The sequence below is a fragment of the Bubalus kerabau genome, chromosome 18 (assembly GCF_029407905.1).
Source record: "Bubalus kerabau isolate K-KA32 ecotype Philippines breed swamp buffalo chromosome 18, PCC_UOA_SB_1v2, whole genome shotgun sequence".
Taxonomy (NCBI): Eukaryota; Metazoa; Chordata; class Mammalia; order Artiodactyla; family Bovidae; genus Bubalus; species Bubalus kerabau.
The window spans coordinates 9,873,591-9,897,096 of record NC_073641.1 but is presented as its reverse complement, the minus strand read 5'-3'; the positions used below and the strand labels follow the sequence as shown (position 1 = coordinate 9,897,096).

The 23,506-nt window shown below is 41.6% G+C and overlaps 1 protein-coding gene across 6 annotated transcripts in view; it reads left to right on the top strand.

Annotated features, from left to right (window-relative positions):
* Nucleotides 1-459: 459 nt before the first annotated feature.
* Nucleotides 460-23,506, top strand: part of ARHGEF28 (Rho guanine nucleotide exchange factor 28) — a 346,823-nt gene continuing 323,776 nt past the window's right edge. The window contains exon 1 of one of the 6 annotated variants that reach the window (XM_055554799.1): nucleotides 460-1,005. Coding sequence is in view for 2 of the 6 variants with exons in the window: in XM_055554792.1 (XP_055410767.1) it covers nucleotides 1,169-1,511 (343 nt within the window). In the remaining 4 variants the exon portion in view is untranslated. The other 5 variants (XM_055554792.1, XM_055554797.1, XM_055554795.1 and 2 more) reach the window with 5 other exon arrangements.

Genomic DNA, 23,506 nt, shown 5'->3' with positions numbered 1-23,506 from the left:
TAAGTAACAGGGTTTTCATGTTTTTGAATTATGATTTTTTTTTAAATTCTCATTTTAATTTAATTTTTTGTTGATTCTTTTTTAAAAAGTTAATTTTTATTTTAATTGGAGACTAATTACTTTACAATATTGTGGTGGTTTTTGCCATACATTGACATGAATCAGCCACGGGTGTACATATGTCCCCCTATCCTGAACCCCCCTCCCACCTCCCTCCTCAACCCATCCCTCTGGGTTGTCCCAGAGCACCAGCTTTGGGTGCCCTGTTTCACGCACCGAATTTGCACTGGTCAGAATTATGATGACTTCTAATGAGCCCCTTGCGGGCGTGAACACGCAAAGAATCACACAGCTGGTGAAGCTCTGGGGTGGAGGATCGTGAGCCTCGAGAAAGAAGAGGCGTCTACTGATGTTTAGGTAAGAACTGGAGCACGTTCAGTCACAACGGTGGTGGCTTTTGGCCGAGGGCAGCCTGGGCCTTCCTCGGGCCCTGCACATATCCTTTCAGGCGCGGGCAGCCGGCCCCTGACTCCAGTGGGATCCGGGGCGCTCGGGCGCCGCCATCCGGGCGCAACTTCGCGCCCGCGGTCCCGCAGCCTCTCCCGGTCCTGGTGCTGGGGGCCGGGGGAGGGAGGCCCAGGCGAGCGGCCGCCGGCGGCGGGAGGGGGCCGGCGGAGCCCGCGCGGTACGGCAGCTTCAGGTTTCCTCCTGGAGCCCGTGTCGGGCGCGGCGGCGGGCAGGCCGGGCCATGTGATGCCGGATCCAGCGGCAGCCGGCAGGCGCGGAGCGAGCCGGGCGTCCTCAGCGGCGGGCGCAGCCAGCCCGGCCCCGGAGCGCGGCTTCGGCTCCGCCCCCTCGCGCCGGCCGGGCCCCGCCGCAGCCGCCGGGCGTGGGCCGCTTGGGGAGAGCCTCCCAGGCTCGGGCGGCGCGTTCCGGGCGCCCGCGGGCTGGGCGCGGGGGCAGCGCCTCGCTCGGGCGCCGGAGGCTGCGGGGCTGCTGCTCCGGGTAAGTGCTCTTTGGGGGCTCCATCCTCGCGTCCCCCGGCCCCTTGGGGCGGAAAAGTTTGCCCGCCTCACCTGAGTTCGCCGTCGCGGAGCTACTTTCTCCAGGGTCCAGGGTCTCCAGGGGGGTGGGAGGGGGTGCTGCCGCGGGCTCAGCGGCGCGAAGGATGGCCGCCGCCTCCCGGCCCCTCGGGGACTGCAACAAGTGCAGAGGCGGCGCGGCGGCGGCGGAGCGCGGGGTTCCCCGGCCGCGCGGCCCCTCTCGCCCCCTGCCGGACCCGCTCCGGGGACTGGGGATGGGTGGATGGAAGCTGGGTCTCTGTCGTTCGGGTGCCGGGGAAATCAGCGGTCTTCCTGCGGTGGAGAAGGGAGAGCCTCGAAAGCTGGGATCGCCCCTCCCATCAGTGCCTGGCTCCGGGGTGAGGGGTGCGCGGCAGGTCCCCGGAGAGCAGCAGAGCGAGTGGAATTCCGCTCAGGACATAAGCGCCAACGTTTCTTTCGCGTGGAAACGTAAGTGTGTTTTAAAAGGTATCTATAGTTATCCTGGTTAGGAGAGGCGGCCAGAATTCCTTTGGACTTCCATAGGATTATTTTGTGGGTCTCTTTTCCATTGGGAACCTGGGGTGTGCGTGGTGGTCCCCTAACGTTCCTGTGCTGGGAGTTTTCCACGGTGGGGCATGATGACGTCCTGTGCTGGCGCCACGGAGGCTTCCTCGCCTATGAAGGGCTCTGTAGAAGCTGGGTGCTCAGGCCGCCTTGGAAACCCAGCTCTCGTTCCCAGACACCAATTAGATTTCCAGGAGAGAATCCATCTGCCTCCCTAGGAACCCATTGCAGCCCCCGCCCCTCTCCTTAGTTTCAGCTGGCAGCAACATCTGTGTTTGCGCAGCGTCTCCCTTCTTGACCCCTGCCTGGGTAGCGATAGACCTCTGCAGACCCAGAGTTAAAGAGGTTTTATCAGCAGACCCCCACCAATAGATAAAAAATAAGAAAACGTAAGATGTTTAGAAAGAATTGATCATTTGGGTTCCCACGGGGCCCCAGGTTTTCTAAAGCTTTGCCATCTTGTGTTCTAGGTCTTGAAGATGTCAGGGGAATTGAAGTCCTTTTTTTCACAACAAAAAAATCAAAGACCTGTTCTATTGGGTTCTGTGGGTTGATCTTTGAACAGGATAGTCCAAGCAGTGACAGCTTTACCTGGGAAGCTTTTAAATTTATCTGTCTTGAGTTTTTATATGTGCATTCTTAAAGCACATAGGTATTTACCTTATCCTGATTTATGGCCAAGCTGACTCCTATGGAGTTATTTGGAGGAAAACAAATGACTACTGCAAAAACCTTTGGCTTTTTTCTTACACCACATAGCATTTCAGTTTAATATTCCTTTGTGGACTTTCTGTGTGATTGTTGTGCTCATTAACTTTGATCCAGTAGGAATTTGGATAGCAGCAGACCTCATGGTTAGTGACTAGAGAAACTGAGGCACAGAGCTAGCTATTGTGCATGTGACTCAGGTGAATGCCCTGGCTGATGTGAGAAGGCAGAACAGAGAATTAGTGTTTGTCCTGCTTCTGATTATGTTTTCTTCCTTATCAAAGCCACATAACCTGGTCAACCAAGAACAGGTTATGTAACAGGTGTGTCGTTAGACTTTCCTTTGAAGCACCTCTCCTGTCTGTTAAGCAGTTTAGAAACACTTAAAGGTAGAGAGGAAAACGGTAGTTGGTAACTAAGGCTCTATGAAATTTCATCAGGTTCCTCACTTGTGTTTCACACCTTTTTTTTGTTTGTTTGCTTAATCATGTGAGTACTGCAGAAGAGTCTGGAATATTTTCTCATTGTGCTTTTATAAGAAACTACTGTTGTGGCTCAGACTTAAATTTCGCAGGAATTTCAGGTGAGCTCTGTTACGTGACCTCCTTTGGTATATGAGAAAAGGAAATGTGTTCTAAAGAGGTATTAAAACATAAAGGACTATAATATTACTTCTATATTAAGGATTCTGTACAGAATTGGTAGCCCCTATACTGGTACTTAAGCTCTAACTTCACATTCAGCCAGAGTTTATGACCAAGTGTGACTCCCCAGAAAAAAGATTTATGGTATAAATGTCGGAAAACCCCTTGCAATTGGAATATGGCTAGAATGGTCCTGCATAGAGTCCAGATTACTCTCAAACTGCCAGGCCAACTGTAATTTTATTACAGTTGTAATTTAATTTACTGATCAGATATGGCAGACCTGGTTTATGTAGTTTTTGTTTAATTGCATCTGTATTTATGTTGCTTTAGTGGGACCTTGAATTTGTTATGAAGAGATGGGTCAAGCCCAGCAACTCCTGTTGAGAGTTCTAAATTAAAAACACTGTTATATTGGAAGTGCACCAAATTCAGGGAATTTTGCCATGTTAGAGTTGTACTGCAAATATTATGCCACGTTGTAGGGCTTGAGTCCAGATCCCTCCCTTAGGCCAGGCTGGGCTTAAGAGTTCTTTTGCTTAAGAAGTACAGGTCAGGTACTAGATCACAGAGCATTTTGCCCTGATTGGATGGTACTCTGCCATTTTTGTCCAGTCTATATATCCTTAGTTCTCGTGCTGTCATCCTGGTATTTAAAAGTTCTTAAAACCTCTAAGCAGCGTCACTTGCTATTTTGCATTCTGACAGTCTCTATCATGTTTCTGTCTTTTGATGAACATTTTCTTATATATATTTGACAAATACTTGAGGACCTACCGTATGCCTGGCTCTGCTCTCTGCTTTGATTCTCTGTACTGTGGGGTTCATATCTAAGGCAATACTTTCCTGATTTTAGAATTTTTAGGATCTGTTGCAAGGCCCGCTCAACACTAAGACTTTGGGCTGATAAAATGTCAGGTAACTTTTTTCTGTGACAGTGCATCTTCTTAGCTTGACTGCAATTTTTCTCTTGAAATTTGATCTTGGGCACAATTGTAATTTTCTTATTTCTACCATGATTGCTCCTGGACTTTTTCTCCTGGATAACCAAGGTAATGAGATTTGACATTTTTAGTATGAAGGAGAGTGAAAACATAATTGAATATTGGGCATTTGTTCCAGTGATCTTGATTTTCGACATTTTTATAAAAAAATGTAATCTTCAGAGGTACAGTCTCTTATTTTAATCCTCAATTTGGTATTTTGAGGTTTGATTTCTGGAGAGGGTTGATGTAAAAGGAGTGCCTCATAGCCGAGAATGAAGGCCAGCATAGGAGAAGACAGGCGACACCTTCGCTTTACATAATAGCATGAGGAGAACCAGCACTCAGATAACACTGCTTGTTTCAAGTGGCAGACTTTGACTGTTGTGCACATGATCATTTTACCTTTAAAAATGCTTAAAATGTTAATATGCTTTCTATATTTCTCTCACACAATCCCTTAAAAAAATCATGAAATATATTGCATATATTAACAAAATGTATGGTTTAGCTCTTAGATTCATTATCATACACTAGTGATTGTGCCCTTTTCAAGGCTTGCACCTCTTCTTCCATTATTTTATAATTTAAAGCAATTATCCTTTGTAAATTATCACCAAGTGGTTAAGAGTGGGGACTCTGGGGCCAGTCTGTCTCATGCGATGGACCTGACTCGGTCGCCTCTCTCTACCTCAGGTTTCACATCTGTGAAATGGGGATAATCATTGTAACTTGCCCTCGAGGGTTGCTGGAGGAATTCAGTGAGTTAATTTGCAGAGAGCACTTCTAGTAGTGCCTGGCAGAGATTAAGTGTCAGAAAGTGATGGTTAGATTTATAACAAATGGAAAATATACATTGAAAAGGGAGCTTGGGCAGGTTTTCCAGGTTTCAGAACGCAGTGAGATGTCTGTGTGATCTCAGGGGGAAGCGCCCTAGGCTGGGAGTCCAGGGCAGGAGTGGAGACTGTCACCTCTGGCCTCTCAGCTGTGTAACCTGGGGCAGGTATAACCCCTCTGTGGGTCTCAGCTTCCTCATCTGGTCACAGAGGAACGAGTAGACTTGATGGTCTCTACGGACCTGCTGCTTTGAACGTTCGATACAGCCCTGAAATTTGAAGGTGAGGGGGGTGAATGTCAATTCAGCTTTTGCTGTCTTGGGCAGCATGGCCAGGATGTACTGTCGACAGGGTCAGTCCTGCACCTGCAGCGGGTGGTCAGGAAACATTTGAAGGGATTATGAAATAATACTATTAACTTACCTCACCTTGATCACCAGACAGTCATCAGGTTGAAATGACTGAGTTATCTTTCTGGACTTAGTCCAGAGGGATTTCAGACATGAAAGTCTGGAGCCCATGCCTGTGGGTCATAGACCATCCTGCTCCCTTTCTTCTGTGGAAAACCCCGCTCCTTGTGGAAGAGGGCGGGGTAGAGCTGAGAAGGTGAAAAACAAGTGGGCTGATTGTTTCTGAATTTCATGATTAAAACATTTTCACACCTGATACAAGGGAAAACGTCACCAATGGCCTTTGCAGGGATGCTGTAAACTAGAAGGGTTTGGAGAAAAGACAGTCTCTTAAGGACTTCTAACTATCGAGGAAGTTTTCATTGGGCTGAATGGTTCAGGCAAATCCTTCTGGGGCAAATTTGTCTCTTCCCCACTAATGACTGTTGTTTATTGTCTGTGCCTGATCCTTTTTCTTGCTCCACCAGACTCCTGGTTTGCTATGTGGCCAGGTGTTAGTTTAAAAAAGTATGGGGTGCTCAGTGATTAATGAGATTATGGGTTAGTTGAGTCTCTAGCTCAGGATTCGAAGCCTGGCTGTTTGTTGGAATCACCTGGGTTCAGAATCGTTTAACTTGGGGCCAGCATCATCTTTCAAAAAGGTGACACTAGTTACTTATAAAAGGGTTTGCTAGCTACTCTCCTAATCTTTAGTGTTTCTGGCTTTCTGCAGCTGAAAGAATCCAGCAAAGGGTGATTTTCATGGCATTCCTTTTAGACGGTCAAGTCACATGTCTCCTACTGCCTGGTCTCGTGGACCCTCTGCTCCCATTAGCCAGGACTAGTAACTTCCTGTGGAACAAGCCCTGTATTTCCCAACTTCTTTGACGTTGTTCCTTTGTTCCCCTTTTCTTTCTAGCTGAAGTCTCTCGCAGTCCTCAAAGCAAGCTTAAGCCACCATCTCTGAAACTGTTAACTGAATTCTCAATTTTCCAACTTGAGCGTAAACCGATTTATGGCAAGAACGCCGATTTAGGCTACTTTGTAGGGTCTCCGAGCAGAATATACATATATTGGATGGTTGGTTAGTAATTCCACTGTTACATCAAGTCCTAATTTACAGCATCCGCACAGATGCTAATGGTGATGTTTTCCTTTGTATCAGGTGTGGATTGCATTGGAAAATATTGAGATGCATGGGAGGGAAGGAGAATGTTGCTCAAGAAGTTAGATGGCTGGTCCTTCTCAGATATAAATGAGAGGCTACCCAGGCCTCTTTAGGTAACTGTACGTTCTGTCTCAGAGAAGGCGATGGCACCCCACTCCAGTACCCTTGCCTGGAAAATCCCAGGGACAGGGGAGCCTGGTGGGCTGCAGTCCACGGGGTCACGAAGAGTCGGACATGACTGACCGACTTCACTTTCACTTTTCACTTTCATGCATTGGAGAAGGAAATGGCAACCCACTCCAGTGTTCTTGCCTGGAGAATCCCAGGGATGGAGGAGCCTGGTGGGCTGCTGTCTATGGGGTCGCACAGAGTTGGACATGACTGAAGCGACTTAGCAGCAGCAGTACGTTCTATCTGGGGAAATGAATGAAATTCTTGTTCAGAGTTATAGTCTTAAGACTGAAGGAAATTCGAAAGGTTTTTCTCTAGTTTCTAGCAAGTGAACAATCCCCATGTATAGCATACCTCCAAATGGTTGACCATTTGATTATTGTCCTTGAATACTTTCAGTAATGGGGGATTAATAACCAGAGATACCCCAGTCTGTCTTTGTTTTCTTCCCTCAACTTTAGATACAATTACTTGTCAAATTGTGCAACATGATTTGATATACATGTACATTGTGGAACAATTACCAGGATCAAGATGATCAACACATTCATCACCTCACATAGTTAACTTTTCCTGTGATGAGAACACTCAAGATCTACTCTCAGCAACTTTCCAGTATACAATATCATATTTTTTTAACTATAGCCACTCATGCTGTATGTTGTCTTTGTTAAAATATCTATGTAGGTTCTCTGCCCATTTTGTTTGTTTTGTTTTATTTAATCATTTGACTGCATGGTGTGTCATGTGGGATCTTAATTCCCTGACCAGGGATTGAACATGTGCCCCCTGCTTTGGAATATTAACCACTGGACCACCAGGGAAGTCCCTACCCATTTGAAAAATGAGATTTTGTTTTGCTACTGAGTTGTATGAGGTCCCTTATATATTTTGGATATTAACCTCTTGTTAGATATATGGTTTACATATATTTTCTCCCATTCTGTAGGTTGCCTTTTCATTTTGTTGATGGTTTCTTTTGTTATGCAGAAGCTTTAGTGGTGGCTCAGACGGTTAAGCATCTGTTTACAATGTGGGAGACCCGGGTTCGATCCCTGGGTTGGGAAGATCCCCTGTAGAAAAGGAAATGGCAATCCACTCCCATTACTGTTGCCTGGAAAATCCCATGGACTGAGAAGCCTGGTAGGCTACAGTCCATGGGGTTGCAAAGAGTCGGACATGACTGAGCGACTTCACTTTCACTTCAGTCACACTTGTTGATTTTTTGCATTTGTTCCTTGTTCTTTCGGTGTCATATCCAAAAATCATTGCCAAGACTGACGTTAAGGAGCTCCCCTGCCATATTTTCTTCTAGGAGTCTTATGGTTTCAGGTCTTACAAGTCTTTAATCCACTTCAAGTTAATTTTTGTGAGTGGTATAGGATAGTGGTCCAATTTTATTCTTTTGCATATGTATGTCTGGTTTCCCCAGCATCATTTATTGAAGAGACTTTTTCCCATTGAGTATTTTTGGTTTCATTGTTAAATATTGACCATACAGGCATGGACTTATTTCTGAGCTTTCAGTTCTGTTTCATTGATCTCTGTGTCTGTTTTTATGTCAGTACCATACTATATTGATAGCTTTGTAATATAATATGCAATCAGGAAGTGTGATGCCTCCAGCCTTGTTCTTCTTAAGATTGCATTGTCCATTCAGTCTTTTATTGCTCCATACACATTTTAGGACAATTGTTTTCTATTTTCCTGAAAAATAATTGGAGTTTTTACAGGGATTACATTGAATCTGTAGATGGCTTTGGGCAGTATGGGCATTTAAACAGTATTAACTCCTCTGATTCATGAACACGAGTATCTTTCCATTTGTCTTCAGTATCTTCGGTGTCTCACAGTTTTTGATGTATAGTTAAATTTGTTAAATTTATTCCTAAGTATCTTACTGTTTTTTGATGCTATTGTAAATGGCATTATTTTCTTTATTCTCAAGATGGTTAATTAGTGTACAGATTTTTGTATGTTGATTTTGTGTTTTGTGACTTTACTGACTTCATTGATTAGATCTAACAGTTTTTTTGTTGGAGTACTGAGGATTTTCTATGTAAGATCATGTCATCTTCAAAGAAACATTTTTATTTCTTCCTTTCCCACTGGAATGCCTTTTAATTCTTCTTGTCTAATTGCTGTGACTAGAACTTCTGTACTGTGTTGACTGGGAATGATAAGAGAGGACAGCCTGTCTTATTCCTGATCTTGGAAAGCTTTCTATCTTTTCACTGTTGAGTATGGTATTATCTGTGAGTTTGTTATATATGGCCTTTATTATGTTGAGGTATGTTTCTTCTATACCCAATTTGTTGAATTCTTATTAAAGGATGTTGAACTTTTGTTAAATGCTTTTTCTTCATTTGTTAACACATTTATTGATTTATGTATGTTTCTTTTTTCATTAAATTTAAGTGTTAATCACTATAAACTTCCCTCTTAGAACTGTCTTTGTTACATCCCATAAGTTTTTGTATGTTGTGTTTCTATTTTTAATCTCAAGATTTTTGGATTATTTGAGTTCTTCTTTGACCAGTTGGTTTTTTAGAAGTGTAATTTAATTTCCACACATCTGATTTTTATTCTGACATTCTTCCTGTTATTGACTCCTAGCTTTAATCATTGTGGTTGAAAAAGATATTTTATATGGCTTTCATCTTCTTAAAATTTGCTAAGACTAATTTTGTGACCCAAAATACTCTCCTGGAGGATATGTGTGTGTGTAAGAAGAATGTGTATTCTTCTGCTGTTGATGGAATGTTTTGTATGTTAGGTACATTTGACCGAAAGTATTGTTTAAGTTCTTTATTTCCTTCTTGATTTTCTATCTGGATAATCTGTCTATTGTGAAGTCCTCTATGCTTGCATTGCTGTTTCTGCCTTCAGATTTGTTGTGTGTGTTAAGTCACTTCAGTTGTGTCCGACTCTCTGCGACCACGTGGACTGTAGCCCTCCAGGCTCCTCTGTCCATGGGATTCTCCAGGCAAGGATACTGGAGTGGGTTGCCATTCTCTTCTCCAGGGGAATCTTCCCGATCCAGGGACTGAACCCGGTCTCCCGCATTGCGGGCAGATTCTTTACCATCTGAGCCACCAGCATGCATATAATTATAATTGTATATCCTCTTGATGAACTGACCTCATTATTATATAATGACCTTATTTGTCCCTTGTTACAGCTTTTCTCTTAAAGTTTATTTTGTCTCATAAGTATAGGTACCCCTTTCTTTTAGTTTCTATTTGCATGGATGTCTTTTCCTATCCTTTCACTTTTAGCCTATGAAGAGTCCTTAAAGTTTAAGTGAGTTTCTTGTAGGAAGTATATACTTGGGTCTTGAGTTTTTGTCCATTCAACTACTCTTTGTCTTTTAATTTAAACCATTTACATTTAGAGTAATTTAGTTATTGATAGCAAAGGACACACTATTGACATTTTGTTAATTGCTTTCTGATTGTTTCATAGTTCTTTTGTTTTTCCTCTCTGACTGTCATCCTTTGTGAGTTGAGGAGGAGGCCTACCAGGGTTCTCCTACTGTCCTTTTATTTGTGGAGTGAAATCCCTCCAAGGGGATCCCTCTTTGCACCAAGCTGCTCTGGACTGAGGGATGGAGTGATGACAAATGCTTCCTAGGCTTTTCTATGCTGTCATCCTCTGTTTTTGAGCTCCACAGGGTTTCTGCTGCTGCTGTGCAGCGTAGAGCTTTCCCAGGACTGTTTTCATTGGTTTGTAGGTGGGCTATCTTTGGAAACCTTACATTTTTGAATGGTTTGTAGGTGGGCTATCTTACATTTTTGAAAACTAATTACATACCCTACCTTGAAGCCTATTTAAGTTGGTAACTCTTTCAACCCTTGTTAAGTGACATGATTTTGAATCATCTTACTACCTTGAATACTGAACATATACCAGTTTGCTATGTTCTTCTTATATGCTGACTGATAGTAAGTAGAACCATTCTAACCCTTGCTGAGATCCCCTTCCCTCCCAACATCCCTCCCTGCCCCGGTAAGCACTGAAGCCCCATGGTTAAGATTGTCAGCTGCAGATTACGAAAGTAGGGAGACTCTTCAGCTGTTACTTTCTGCCTTGTGTTGGGTAAGTTATCTGGACTTTTAGTCTGTTTTTACCTATTTCTCTTAAATAGGGTTGTTAAAAATGCTTAGCACAGAACTTGGGATAGATAGAATAATTTCTCTTAACAATGGCTTTCCAACCGTAGTCCTTCTAAAACAAGATTGCTGACTCTTGATGGTCAGTCATCTCGAAATAACTAAGTTTGTTTTTACACATGTTGCTGCTGAGTCACATCTCTTCATTCATGGATGTGTACAATTGGCTTCTTAGTCCCATGAATAAAACTTAATATTTATCTAAATTTCCTGTATATGACCATCTGTTCTAGCCTTTCAAAGTCTTTTAGATTGTTTATCTATACATTAATCATTCACAACCCTTTTTTATTCCAAGTTATCCACAGATTATGCGTTTCTTCAGTGTTTTAAGGAATAAAATTGTTGCCTAGGCTGAGCTCAAGGGCAGAACAATTTGATGTTTCCGTACACAGGGCTTCCCCTGTGGCTCACTGGTAAAGAATCTGCCTGCAATTCAGGAGACTTGTGTTCAATCCCCGGGTTGGGAAGATCCCCTGGAGGAGGAAATGGCAACCCACCCCAGGATTGCCTGGAGAATCCCATGAACAAGAGGAGCCTGGTGGGCTACAATCAATAGGGTTGCAAAGAGTTGGACAGGACTGAGCACACTCGCACATACAGACTTTATTTCAGATTAATATTTATCAGTTTTAGGTAAAGTTGTTCAGAGACTTATTCCTGTCTGCACTAGCATCTGATTCTTAATTCTCCATCCTGTCATAAGGATATATGCTGTTTCAACCAAATCTACTGTACATCTGCTATATGAAATTACCAATTTGGTGACCACATAGTGGAGTGGGGTTAGTCTCATGTGACTTATTCTTACAGAACTTACCTTGGCTCCAGGTAGCTACTGCTTCCTCTGAGGTACTCAGACACCAGCTTTTTAGTCTACTCTAGAATCTTGCTTATGATGAGTTTGAATGAAACTCCTTCGGTCTCTAGTTTTTGTTTTTTTTTAAAAAATCTTTATTGGAATATAGTTGATTTACAATGTTGTGTTAATTTCAGGTATGCAGTAGAGTGAATCTGTTATATGTATGTCCACTGTTTTTTAGATTCTTTTCCCACATAGGTCATTAGGATTGGCTTTTTTGAAAATTGGCTGTCTCCTATGTTTGAATCCTGTCGTTGTCCACAGTTCTTATGATTATGATTGGAAAATCTCATTGGGTTCTTTCCCATCTTGACCCTGTCCAGAGGCAGCAACTTGTTCAGCACCTCTGGGTGTCCTCTTAGGATCGACTTTCCCACTTACAGAAGTTCTTTCTGTCCTCTTCAAGTGGAAGGTTTTCTTCCTCCAAGAGTAGACAAAGTCTCAGTGGCTGTGGAGGAGCTCTCCTTATCATCCATCTATACTACATCACCGGTCCTAAGAAGATCTATCTATTCCTTCCTTGATGTTCTGCCTTAAATAAATTGAAGTAAAAATCTGATTATCTTTAGTTTTTTGGCAACCTCATGTTATTTGGGCCTTTGGTCTGTCTGACACAGCTCTTAAGAGCATGCTGTCTTCATTATCTGTGCTGGAAAAGAGGCAGGGAGGAGGATAAAAGCAAAGCAATTATTTTTATCATCTGAATGGAAAACAGCACAACGCTGGGAACTGGGAGGCCTGGCTTTAGTCTTGAGCTCCTTGAACATAATGATCTCTCTATATCGCCACTGAATCCATATCATCTGCAAATGGGAGGTCTTGGGTTACTTCTTTGAACCATGGTGATTTCTTTAGGTAGTGATTTCACTGATTGATAATAGCATTTGGATGGGCTTCCCTGGTAGCTCAGCTGTAAAGAATCTGCCTGCAATGCAGGAGATGCACTGTGTAGGAGCTGTGGGTTTGATCCTACTGTGTATCAGTATATAAATTCGTGTACAAGAAATGGCTCATTTAACTCTTCATTGTTACCTTTTATGAAATCACCAGCTCTGCAACTTGTCAGAAGTTCTCAGGGATGAATTTCTGGAAGTTGTTTTTATACCCGCTATCCCAGCCCTTAAAGACTTAGCCAGTTTCCTGCGGGCCACTCACTATTCTTGGCTGTAAGGGGCAACACACAAAACCTATTGTCAGCGCTTTATTAAGTTTTAAATGGATGCATTCTTAGGGGGAATAAAATAGAAGCATTTCTCTTAAATGGTATCATTCATGTCAAAGTTGTTATATAAAATACATATGTATTTTTCTTTTCCCATTTAATAACCAGAAATGTTGATAGCCTGATAATTGAATGTAAAACACAATGTCAAAAATCTTTAAAATCGGTCATGGGAATTCGAGTTGTTTTTTGTTCTTTACTTAGAAAGATTCTATGGGACAGAAATTATGAGGCAAAGGTCTCATGGCTTTTGATTTTGGGCCTTTTAATAAAAACTTTTAAGTTGAGGTGAAATAGATTTCACATATAGTTCAATTAGGTTGTTTTGCAATAAAAATGAACACTGTAGATTACTTTCATATCTGTAGAAAGTCCCAAATTAGCTTTTCACTTGGTTTACTTACAAAAAGGGGGCTGAGCTAGGGAAAATTCAAATTTACTATGGACAGGTTAAGAAAACTTTCATTTTGAAAGAAATGCCAAGTAGAATTTAGATACTGGTTTGTTGGTTTTTCTTAAAATTAAAAATAGAATAAGCATTTCTTTTTTCTTTCACCTTCATAGTAGGAAACTTTATGTTTATTGTCTGTATGGCATCTTTATGTACAAGTAGCTGCAGAAATTAATAGACATAGACAAGATGTCTGGATTTCAATTTAAGAATTTTTTTTAGTGGGAGTGGAACATGATTGCTGGTGTTTTGTGCCTTTTATTTAAAAATGATGGTAGATTCTGTGTAAAAGAAACATTTTAAAAAGATAGTCTGGGGATAGCAAAGGCTGAAGCAGAAGCAGAATTTCTATTGAAATCTTAGCACTGCCACTGACCTACTGGGGGAGTCATACCCCCTCTCCTGGCCCTAGTGACCTCATTTGAAACCTGAGGAGTTGGGCCAACCCCTTTTCTGTGGCACATCCTGTCTCTTCAGTTCTGTGCTTCTCTGGAGGTAAGGATGGTGTTTTAAGCCTCCCTTAGATTACTGGCCGACTGCTTGGTACCTAGAGCGCTTTCAGACACTTGAGTGGCAACATCTGAATTGTTCGGGAAACTGGGTTTGAAGAAGCCACTTCAGGGTTGCATCTTTACAGGGAGAAACAGTTGTTCACAGCCTGAGATTTCCCTGTGGTGGCAGCTCGTGTTGTTGTTATCTGAATACTTCATGAGCAGTGAGGTGGAATCAGCCAGTAATAATGTCGTAATTATTTTTAATTGAATCCACACATGACTGAAAATGGGTATTAATTTCATTTTAGCAGAAGGAGTTAATGTCCCTAACTCCATTTAGGATAGGTGGAGAATAGGCACGGATAATCATTTTTTGAAAAAAAATTTGAAAAATGCCAATTTTTAGCTAAAATAACACTTAAAATGGCTCTTTCTCTTTCTCCTCCTCCGCTTCCCCACTTCATTTTTTGAAAAATGCCCATTTTTAGCTAAAATAACACTTATAATGGCTCTTTCTGTTTCTGCTCCTCTGCTTCCCCACTTCCCTCCACTTTGTTTTAAACTTGTAAAATCAAATAAGTGAAATCCCTTCTTTTTTTTTTTTAAAAAGGTATAGCAAATTTATAAAACCTCTGGTATTTAATGTAGCTCCTGATTAGTGATACTAAAGAAAGCAAAATTGTACTCATGAAAAGGTGCCATTTTAAGGCATGGCACCTCAAAATGAAGACATCTTATAGTACTTGTGATTTGGACACTGGGCATTTTTCTGTTTGGGATTTTACTTACTGGATGTAGGGACTCTAAACATTTATCCAGGACTTCTTTCCAAAGCTTTTCTACCTCAGGGAGTTTAAGAGTTCTGTTAGAGTTGTTTTTTTTTCTATTAAATCCTAGTTTTGCTGGTAGAGAGTTCTGTTATTTTTCTGTTGACCAATCATGAAACAATGGTATTAAGTGAGTAATAGTTACATAATCACAATAGTAAAAGATGTTTATCTGCTTTCACAATCAATAGCCAGATGAAAAATAAAAGATAATTACAATTGCAAGCCATAATGGGAACATGATTAACCTAACAATATAAAATAATAACATACAATTTAGGCAGTCAAGCAGAGTGATGTGGTAAGTGGAAGTGCATGCATGTACGTCTTTTCATCTGCCCAGCCAATCTTGCTCTTTTGGTTGGTGCATTTAATGCATTTACATTTAAAGTAATTATTAATATTTATCCTATCACCATTTAAAAAAAATTGTTTTGGGTTTATTTTCTGTAGGTCTTTTTCTTCCCTTTTGTTTCCCACCTAGAGATTTTCCTTTAGCATATGTTGTAAAGTTGGTTTGGTGGTGCTGATTTCTCTTAACTCTTGCTTGTCTGGAAAGCTTTTGATTTCTCCATCAAATCTGAAGGAGAGTCTTGCTGGGTAGAGTAATCTTGGTTGTAGGGTTTTCCCTTTCATCACTTTATATATATCACGCCATTCCCTTCTTTGTAGAGTTTCTGTTGAGACATCAGCTGAGAGCCTGATGGGAGTCCCCTTGGATGTTGTTTTTCCCTTGTCGCTTTTAATATTTAATCTTCCTCTTTAGTTTTTGTCAGTTTGATTACTATGTATCTTGGTGTGTTCCTCCTTGGGTTTATCCTGCTTGGGATTATCTGTGTGTCCTGGACTTGATTGACTATTTCCTTTCCCATGTTTTGGAAATTTTCAGCTATTATCTCTTCAAATATTTTCTCAGGTCCTTTCTCTCTCTATTCTCCTTCTGGGACCCCTGTAATGCGAATGTTAATGTGTTTAATGTTGTTCCAGAGGTCTGTTAGACTGCCTTCATTCTTTTCATTCTTTTCTCTATATTCTGTTCTGCAGTAGTGATTTCCACCATTCTGCCCTCCAGGTCATTTATCCATTCTTCTGCCTCAGTTATTCAGCTATTGATTCCTTCTAGTGTTATAGTCATCTCTGTTTGTTTGTTCTTTAGTTCTTCTAGGTCTTTGGTACACAATTCTTGCATCTTTTCTATTGTTTTTCTGAGATCCTGGTTCATCTTCACTATTATTATTCTGAATTCTTTTTCTGGAAGGTTGCTTGTCTCCACTTCATTGAGTTTTTTTTCTGGGGTTTTATCTTGTCCCTCTATCTGGGACATAACTTTCTGCTTTTTCATCCTGGCTTAACTTTCTGTAATGTTTTTGTTTTAGCTGTTGTGGGGACTGTGGTTCTTCTTCCTTCTTCTGTCTGCCCTCTGATGGAGGAGGCTAAGAGGCTTGTGTCAGCTTCCTTATGGGAGGAACTGGTGGTGGGAAAAACTGGGTCTTGCTCTGTTGGGCAGTGCCCTGCTTAGTAAAGCTTTAATCCAATTATCTGCTGATGGGTGCTGATGGGCTCCCTCCCTGGTAGTTTTTTGGCCTGAAGTAACCTAGCCTTGGACTCTATGGTAGGGTTAATGGTGCCCTCCAAGAGGGTTTACGCCAATGGCGACCTTCCCAGACTGCTGCTGCCAGTGCTCCGTCCCTGTGGTGACCCCTGCCGGCCCACACCTCCACAGCAGACCCTCCAGCACTAGCAGGGAGTTTGGTTCGGTCTCCGGTGGGGTCACTGTTCCTTTCCTCTGGGTCTTGGTGTGTGAAAGATTTTGTTTGTGTCCTCCAAGAATGAAATCTGTTTCCTAGTCCTGTGGAAGTTCTATAATCAGACTTGCTGGCCTTCAAGGTCAGATTCCCTGGGGATACCCAGACCCTTTGTTGGATCCCCAGACCCTTTGTTGGATCCCCAGGCTGGGAAGCCTGGCATGAGGTTCAGAACCGTCACAACAGTGGGAGAACTTCTTTGGTATTGTTGTTGTTCTCCAGTTTGTGGGTCACTCACCTGGTGGGTATGGGATTTGATTTTGTCAGGATTGTACCCCTCCTGCCATCTCGCTGAAGCTTCTTCTTTGTCTTTGGATGTGGGGTTTCTTTTTTGGTGGGTTCTAGCATCCTCCTGTTGGTGGTTATTCAACAGCTAGTTGCAGCTTTGGTGTTCTTGCAGGAGGAGCTAAGCCCATGTCCTTCTACGCCACCATCTTGAACCAGAAGCTGGAATTCTCTGCTAGAGTTTTGAACCTTCACTGAGTTGAGCTTGGCTAGTAATTACTATGAGGCAGGCTTATATGGGTGCTGGAGGCTTAGAGAGAAGAGGCTTGGAAATATTAATAGCTTTTGAGGAGCTTTCAGTGCTGTCAGATCAGCAGCCATGAAAGAGAGTGAGTATGTTGTGATGTGGAGATGGCAGGGGCAGGGTGCTCTCAGCTGCCTGGGAGATGTGCCTGGTATAATGGGAATCAAAGTATTGCCCAGTCTTTGTTTTGTTGTTATAGTTTTCTAAACATCATCTGTATTGTAAATATGTATCTGCCTCAGTGACGTTATAAAAACAGAAGTGAATTTAAGAAATAGATATTTTAATGAAAATCTGTATACTTAGTTCATAAATATAATTGGAGTATCTTTTAGATGTCATAACTCAGCACTTACTTTGAAACTCTTATTAAACTTATGTAATTGTTGCTAACTAAACTTTTCAAATTGTTTGTTATCAAACATTTGCAGTAACTGTTTGGTAAGGGGCAGGGGAGAAATTGGTTATTATCAAACTGAAAGGCCTATTTTGTATTTATTTACATTTGTTGTGGCAATATGCTTATAATGACTTTATATTTTAAATTTGTATGGAAAAACCTAGCTCTATACACACACACATACACACACACACTTTTTTTCTTAACTACAGACGCTTGAGAATGGAAGCAGTTTTATAGATTTCTGAACGTTGGATCAAGGAGGGGATTGATTCTAATGTTTGTGTTGTTGGGCGACAGCTCTGCAGGGCTACACACTCCACAACGTGCATTACATCGCGCCCGCCAGTTTTAAACTAGGGGAGGCAAAGGGTAGTTCTTTATCTTTGCTGATGGCAAGAAAAATAGACATTTCTTTCTTTTTTTTTTTTTAGTCTTTTTTTTTTTTAAATTTTATTTTATTTTTAAACTTTACATAATTGTATTAGTTTTGCCAAATATCAAAATGAATCCGCCACAGGTATACATGTGTTCCTTTAGATTCGCAATCAGGTTGATGGAAACAAATAGCCCCAGGTCATTCACCTTAAAACCTAAGTAAAGAAACAAACAGTCGGCCAACCAGAGGTGTAGAATTGGTATAGAATTTAAAGGCTTGAGAGACAGTTTTCTATGACAGTTAACCTGGGGTATCCTCTAATGCACATTAATGAAGTCTCCTTTATGTACAGCTGGGAAGGTCCCCTGGAGGAGGAAATGGCAACCCACTCCAGTATTTTTGCCTAGAGAATTCCATGGACAGAGGAGCCTGGAGGGCTACAGTCCATGGGGTCGCAAAAAGTCGGACACCACTGAGTGACTAATCCTAATACTAATAGTAGTGACATTAAAGAATACTACTGTGGATACCCTGAGTACATGCTGGCTTTTATTTTGGAGCACAGCATTGTTTGAACAGTTCAGTACTTAAAATTAAAAAATAAATGCCTTCGTTGCCACAATTCAATATCACTAAACTTACGGGGCATTTAAAGTCACATAGCGCTTAAAAGATACTGACCAAATGAATCACCACCTCGTGTGTTGTTTTGACAGGAAGTGTATCATGTCTCAATAATTTCCTTAACATTTTTTCCTGCCAGGTGCCTGCTTTCTTCTTGTTAACTTATTCCCATAGAATTCCAAATATGTAGTTGATTTCCCTACTGATACTTTTACAGTTCCTTTTCCCCCTTCTTTAGAGTAGCTGCTGCACTTTTGTTCATATTGAATTCAAGGCTTCTTACAGGGAAGAGAGAATGAGAAGCCCTTTTGGAGACTAGGATTCAGCCAGGATGCCTCTGTCTGGTGAGTGAATCTTCTTGGCTCCAGTGTGTAAAATTTTGTCAAGGAGGTGTTAAGACGTGCCTGTTGACAGACCGGGTCTGAGGCCAGATGAGTGTGAAATGTTGTTCAGTCATCTGTGCAGAGATTAGAGGGAATTCTTATTTCCTGTGTATATATGCAATTGAATGCTTTTTTTTTTAATTATTACATCAAACCTGAGCTACCCTGAAATAAAACAAGTTAGGAAAATAAGATCCGGGGCTCTGGTTTTTTTTTTTTTTTTTTTTCCGGGGCTCTGTTTTAAGCAAGGTGCTGTGCAGTGAGGTGCGTCGTGCCGGCCACGCTTACAGGGCACTGTGCGCAGTGCTCTCGGGGAGGTGTGGGCTTAGAATCCCGAGGTGCTCAGGGCGGGGCTGCGGCTGGGAGGACAAGCCTGCCAAGGGAAGCAGACCTTCTTGGCTTGTAGCATCTTCCGGTGGAAGTAGGTGCAGAAATCTCCTTTTTCTAAATTAAGAAATTATGCGGATGTGGGCAAAGCAGAATGTTTGTCAGTAACTTGTGCAGCCGTTGGACATTCATGTGTTTGCCTTGGGATATTTGGGTCAGGGGATTTTTGACTAGTAAAAATGTATAGGTAGAATCATAACTAAACTCATGTACACTTTATTATCGAATAAAAACACTTGTAAATTGTATTTTTATCAGTGAGTTGTCAGTCACAGCATTCTATTTTATAGCATGCCTTATATTTTTTGTGTGTGATTTTTGTGATTTACTGCTTGCTTTCTTTGGTAGGATAATTTTATGGTTTAAATCCCTTATTTTTCTTTCTTGGATACAGAATTATTGCATTTTAAGTATGCAGTAGGTAGCTTCTAAAAACAGTGGTTTCTTCCACCGGAAAATTTCCCTTTCTTGTGGTGTGGGATTACATGGTATAGATAGTGTCTTATGCACTAGACATTAAAAGCATGGAAATTCATAGTGTATCCCATGTCACACTGAAGACTGTAAGTAGATCTGAAGAAGGCATGCCTGTTGAGGTTATCACTTACACAATCACAGATGGTCCTTATGACACATTAGTATAGTATGAGCTTTTAGCTATGCTAGGAAGGTTAATTTTTCACATTTGTACCCTTTTATTTCAGAATAACAAATTTGTGTAGAAAAAGAAAAGCATTTATTGGCAGACCAGTCTGTTTCAGAAATGTTAACAATGAATGTCCGATTTTTGTAATGCATTAATACAAGTGTCAAAACCACTATATGATTAAGGCCAGGTGTACGTATGGTGAATAGCACTCTTGAAAATGTTGGACATTTTGCTTGGACACTAGCTCTACATTATGCAGAGTGATGGGAGTGAGGTGAGCTGGACTGGGACTCCTCCTTGCATTCTTCTCTGCATTCCTCTGGCAGGGATCAGGCAGGAACCTCGCAACAAACCCATAAGCAAGACCCATATCCCCATCCTCAATTCCCTCATCTGCTCCCTTCTGTGACTCTCTGAGCAACATATAAACAGTTGCATGTACAATATGAAAACCCTTTAAGAAAGTTAAATGGCCTTATTAAGTATATTTTACATGGCTTGGGTCAGAGTGCCATTTACCTATCAGTTTGGCATTGCTTTGATATGTACTGTGCCAAAGAAAACTTCAGCCAGCAGAGGTCAAAGCGGAGCTTTCTTCTGCACTGCTAACATTAGAAAAAAGCTTAAAAGAATTATTCTGTCAGCTAGTTAAGAATTTATTAACAGGCCACTTTTGGGTAAAATGCAGGTGTTCTCAGTCTCAAAATTAAACTTGAGGTTGGGCGTGCAGACCTCGTTGAACTTCAGTAGAGCGTTTTGCACATCTGTGTTCCCTCTCTGAATGGGGATGATGCCAGCTGTCTAGATAAAACTGAAAGTGTTAAGTGTTAGTTGCTCTTGTGTCCAACTCTCTGCAACCCCATGGACTGTAGCCCACCAGGCTTCTCTGTCCATGAAATTCTCCAGGCAAGAATACTGGAGTGGTTGCCATTCCTTCTCCAGGGGATCTTCCCAACCCAGGGAACCTGGGTCTCCTGCATTGCGGGCAGATTCTTTACCATCTGAGCCACCAGTGACGCCCCAGATAAAACTGAGTGGTCTGCTAACCAAGTGAAATTGCAGATGGAAATTCTTTGGAAAAGATAAGTAATATATTGATATAAAATCAAAGCCTAAAGCATGATAGCTCTGTGAAAAGTTACCGTGGCATAACTGTGAATATACTTGTGGAAAAGCAGTGGACATGATCAGTAGGTAATACACCAGTCCTGTGTCTTTTGTTAACTCAGTTCTGTATTCAGTGACATGAGAGGAAAATGTGGAGCCAGTTCAAATTAGGGGAGGAAAGTCTCAATGAGGCCTGTTGTGTAAGAAAAGAGGCTGTGAGGGACATGTTCTAGTAGGAATCCCTGGTTCTGTACTGGAGGTTGCCAAAGATAAAACACAACCCCCCCTCAAAAACCAGTGTTTTTCTTTTCTTCTGTTGTTTAGCCAGAGTGTAAAACCACTTGAGCAGAAGCATTAGTGAGGCATTTTATGAGACCACAATCTCCCATTCAGAAAAAATAAATTACCACCAGGAGAGGAACTGTGAGTACCTCTTTTATAGATCGGTGGGGCTATGTACACCAAGTGATTTGTAAATGTCTTCCTCACTCTCGCGCTAAGAACTTTTCAGGGGTCCCAAGTGTTAGTCTCTTCTAATTCTTCAAAGCCAATGACAGAAAAACTCTTCTCTCTTCAGTTGGTGATTGTCATAAAAAGGCAACCACGGGGTAAAGACTTTTTTTTTTGCTTGTCTCATCTGGTTTTTGGAGTCATGTTCAGCTGTAAAATTGTGTTATTACTGTCAATTGAGTCTCCATCCTGGAGATGATTTGGGCTAAGTATACACTGGTTATCCTAGAGTCTTGAGATGGCGTGGGAGGAACTGGCTATTTAACACAATTGGGAAAACCCCCTCACTTCTGGATCTTGGGATGGGGAGTGAGGATAGGGTACATAATGTTCCTACTGTGAAAGATGAATTAATTAATAAAGATTTGCTTAATACTTAGTTAAGTATGTGATTGCCATAGTCTGTAGGTAGAGCCACTCTGTTTATGGCTTTGTACAGTGGGGGAAATGACGCTTATGAAGCTTATCCAACCATCCAAGATGTCCCTATAGCGTTTGAGGGCCCTGTTACAGGGAGAATGGGCTGAGATTTTCATCAGCTGTAGAAAGACCTCTTTGTGTCATTTGCTTTGAAGTTTGATAGTGACGACGCTGATATCCAGGTGGTAACTGCTTCCCCTTTGTTCAGCACTCTGCTTGGAGCCCTGTACGTGTTATCTTAAGTTCCTTCAACAACCTCCTCTGTTTTACAGATAAGGAAATTAAGCAGATATGGGAAGTTAAACAACCTGCCCTAGGTCCAGCAGTTTGTTTATTGATCCCTCCTAGCCTGTGGGACTCCTCTGTCTCCCCACTTTCGCATGATGTCTCTCAGGAGGCTTAGGGGAGAAGGCAGCCTGTCCACATGTCAAAGAGACCAGGAGCGCTTCTGCTGTCTTCAGCTGATTCAGCAAGTGTTCACTGCCGCGACATTTTCGGGTTTGTCTTCTTAGTGAAACTGAGTAGCTCATCTTTCTCACTTGTCACAATTCAGGTAAGACACTTGTCTGGGGTAGAGGATCTGATTTACATAGCTTGTCATCTTTCCAGGATGAAAAATAGAAGTTCATACACTTTTTCTCGTAGAATGTAGTATGCTAGCTGGTGGGTCAATTATGAGCTCTTCAGTTCACGGCAGTTTCTTAGAGGGAAGGCTCTAGACTAGGCACAGTATTCTCAACCAGAGTTCTGACCTCTCGTTACCTGTGCTCTCTTCCCAGAATTTTTGTGCATTCCGACAGCCTTTTGGCGTTTTAAATGCGCTGTGTTTTGAACTTGAAGGTGACTTCTGCTTTCGTCACTCCCAAGGATTTATGTTTGCTTCTGTTCAACTCTGCCACTCTGTATTTGTCCCCTGTTGGCCTTGATTCTCTCCTCTTGGGTCTTTTTAGTTTCAGAGGCATCGTCAGGGTGGGCAGGGGTCATGCGCACCTCCTCGCTGGCCACTTGGCCAGGGAACTGACAAGAAAGAAGTTGTTTTCCTTCAGAAATCGACTTGAGTCAGACTGGTTTTACTGTCATCATGCACTGGCAATTATAAACAATATCTGTTAATGTTGCTTCTCCTCCACAAAATCCTTCACTTTGTCTATAAAATTCTTGCAGTCACTGTGGCATTTTAATAATACCCATGAAAGCTTCAAATTAGTGCATTTTAATGACTTGTTTAATAAACATTGTATTCAACATGGAGTTTAATTTACACAACTCCCAGTTATATAGTTGGTCCCCAGCACATAGTATACAAGTTGGTTCTGAGAGTAAAATCAAGGATTTGGCACTGTTCAAGCTTATCTTGGGTCCAGTTTGTGTGTCCAGTCTCTGTAGTACTATTTAATAGCTCATTTAAACAGTTGATTTGGAATCAGCAATGATAGGAGACTGATGGTAAAAAAAAAAAAAAACAACAATGACGAAACACCAAGAATCAAAACTTAGGTTACTTTAATTCTGTCACTCTGTGTGAGTACTTGGAGTTCTGGTGTTTAAAATGTAAAGGAGTGAAGCAGAGTGAGTGTTACGAGTCTTAATATTGTTTCATAAGTGAACATTTTATATTTGAAATATTTTATTGCATTTGAATATCTTTCAAATTGAAATTTGTCTCAGAACTAAAACACAAGTGAAGAAAAGTTATTACTGGCACAGTTTTGTAGCTGCCTTCTTTGTGTCTTTGGAAGATATTTAAGAATTTTATTGCTGTTAGCACTTTTTTTCCCC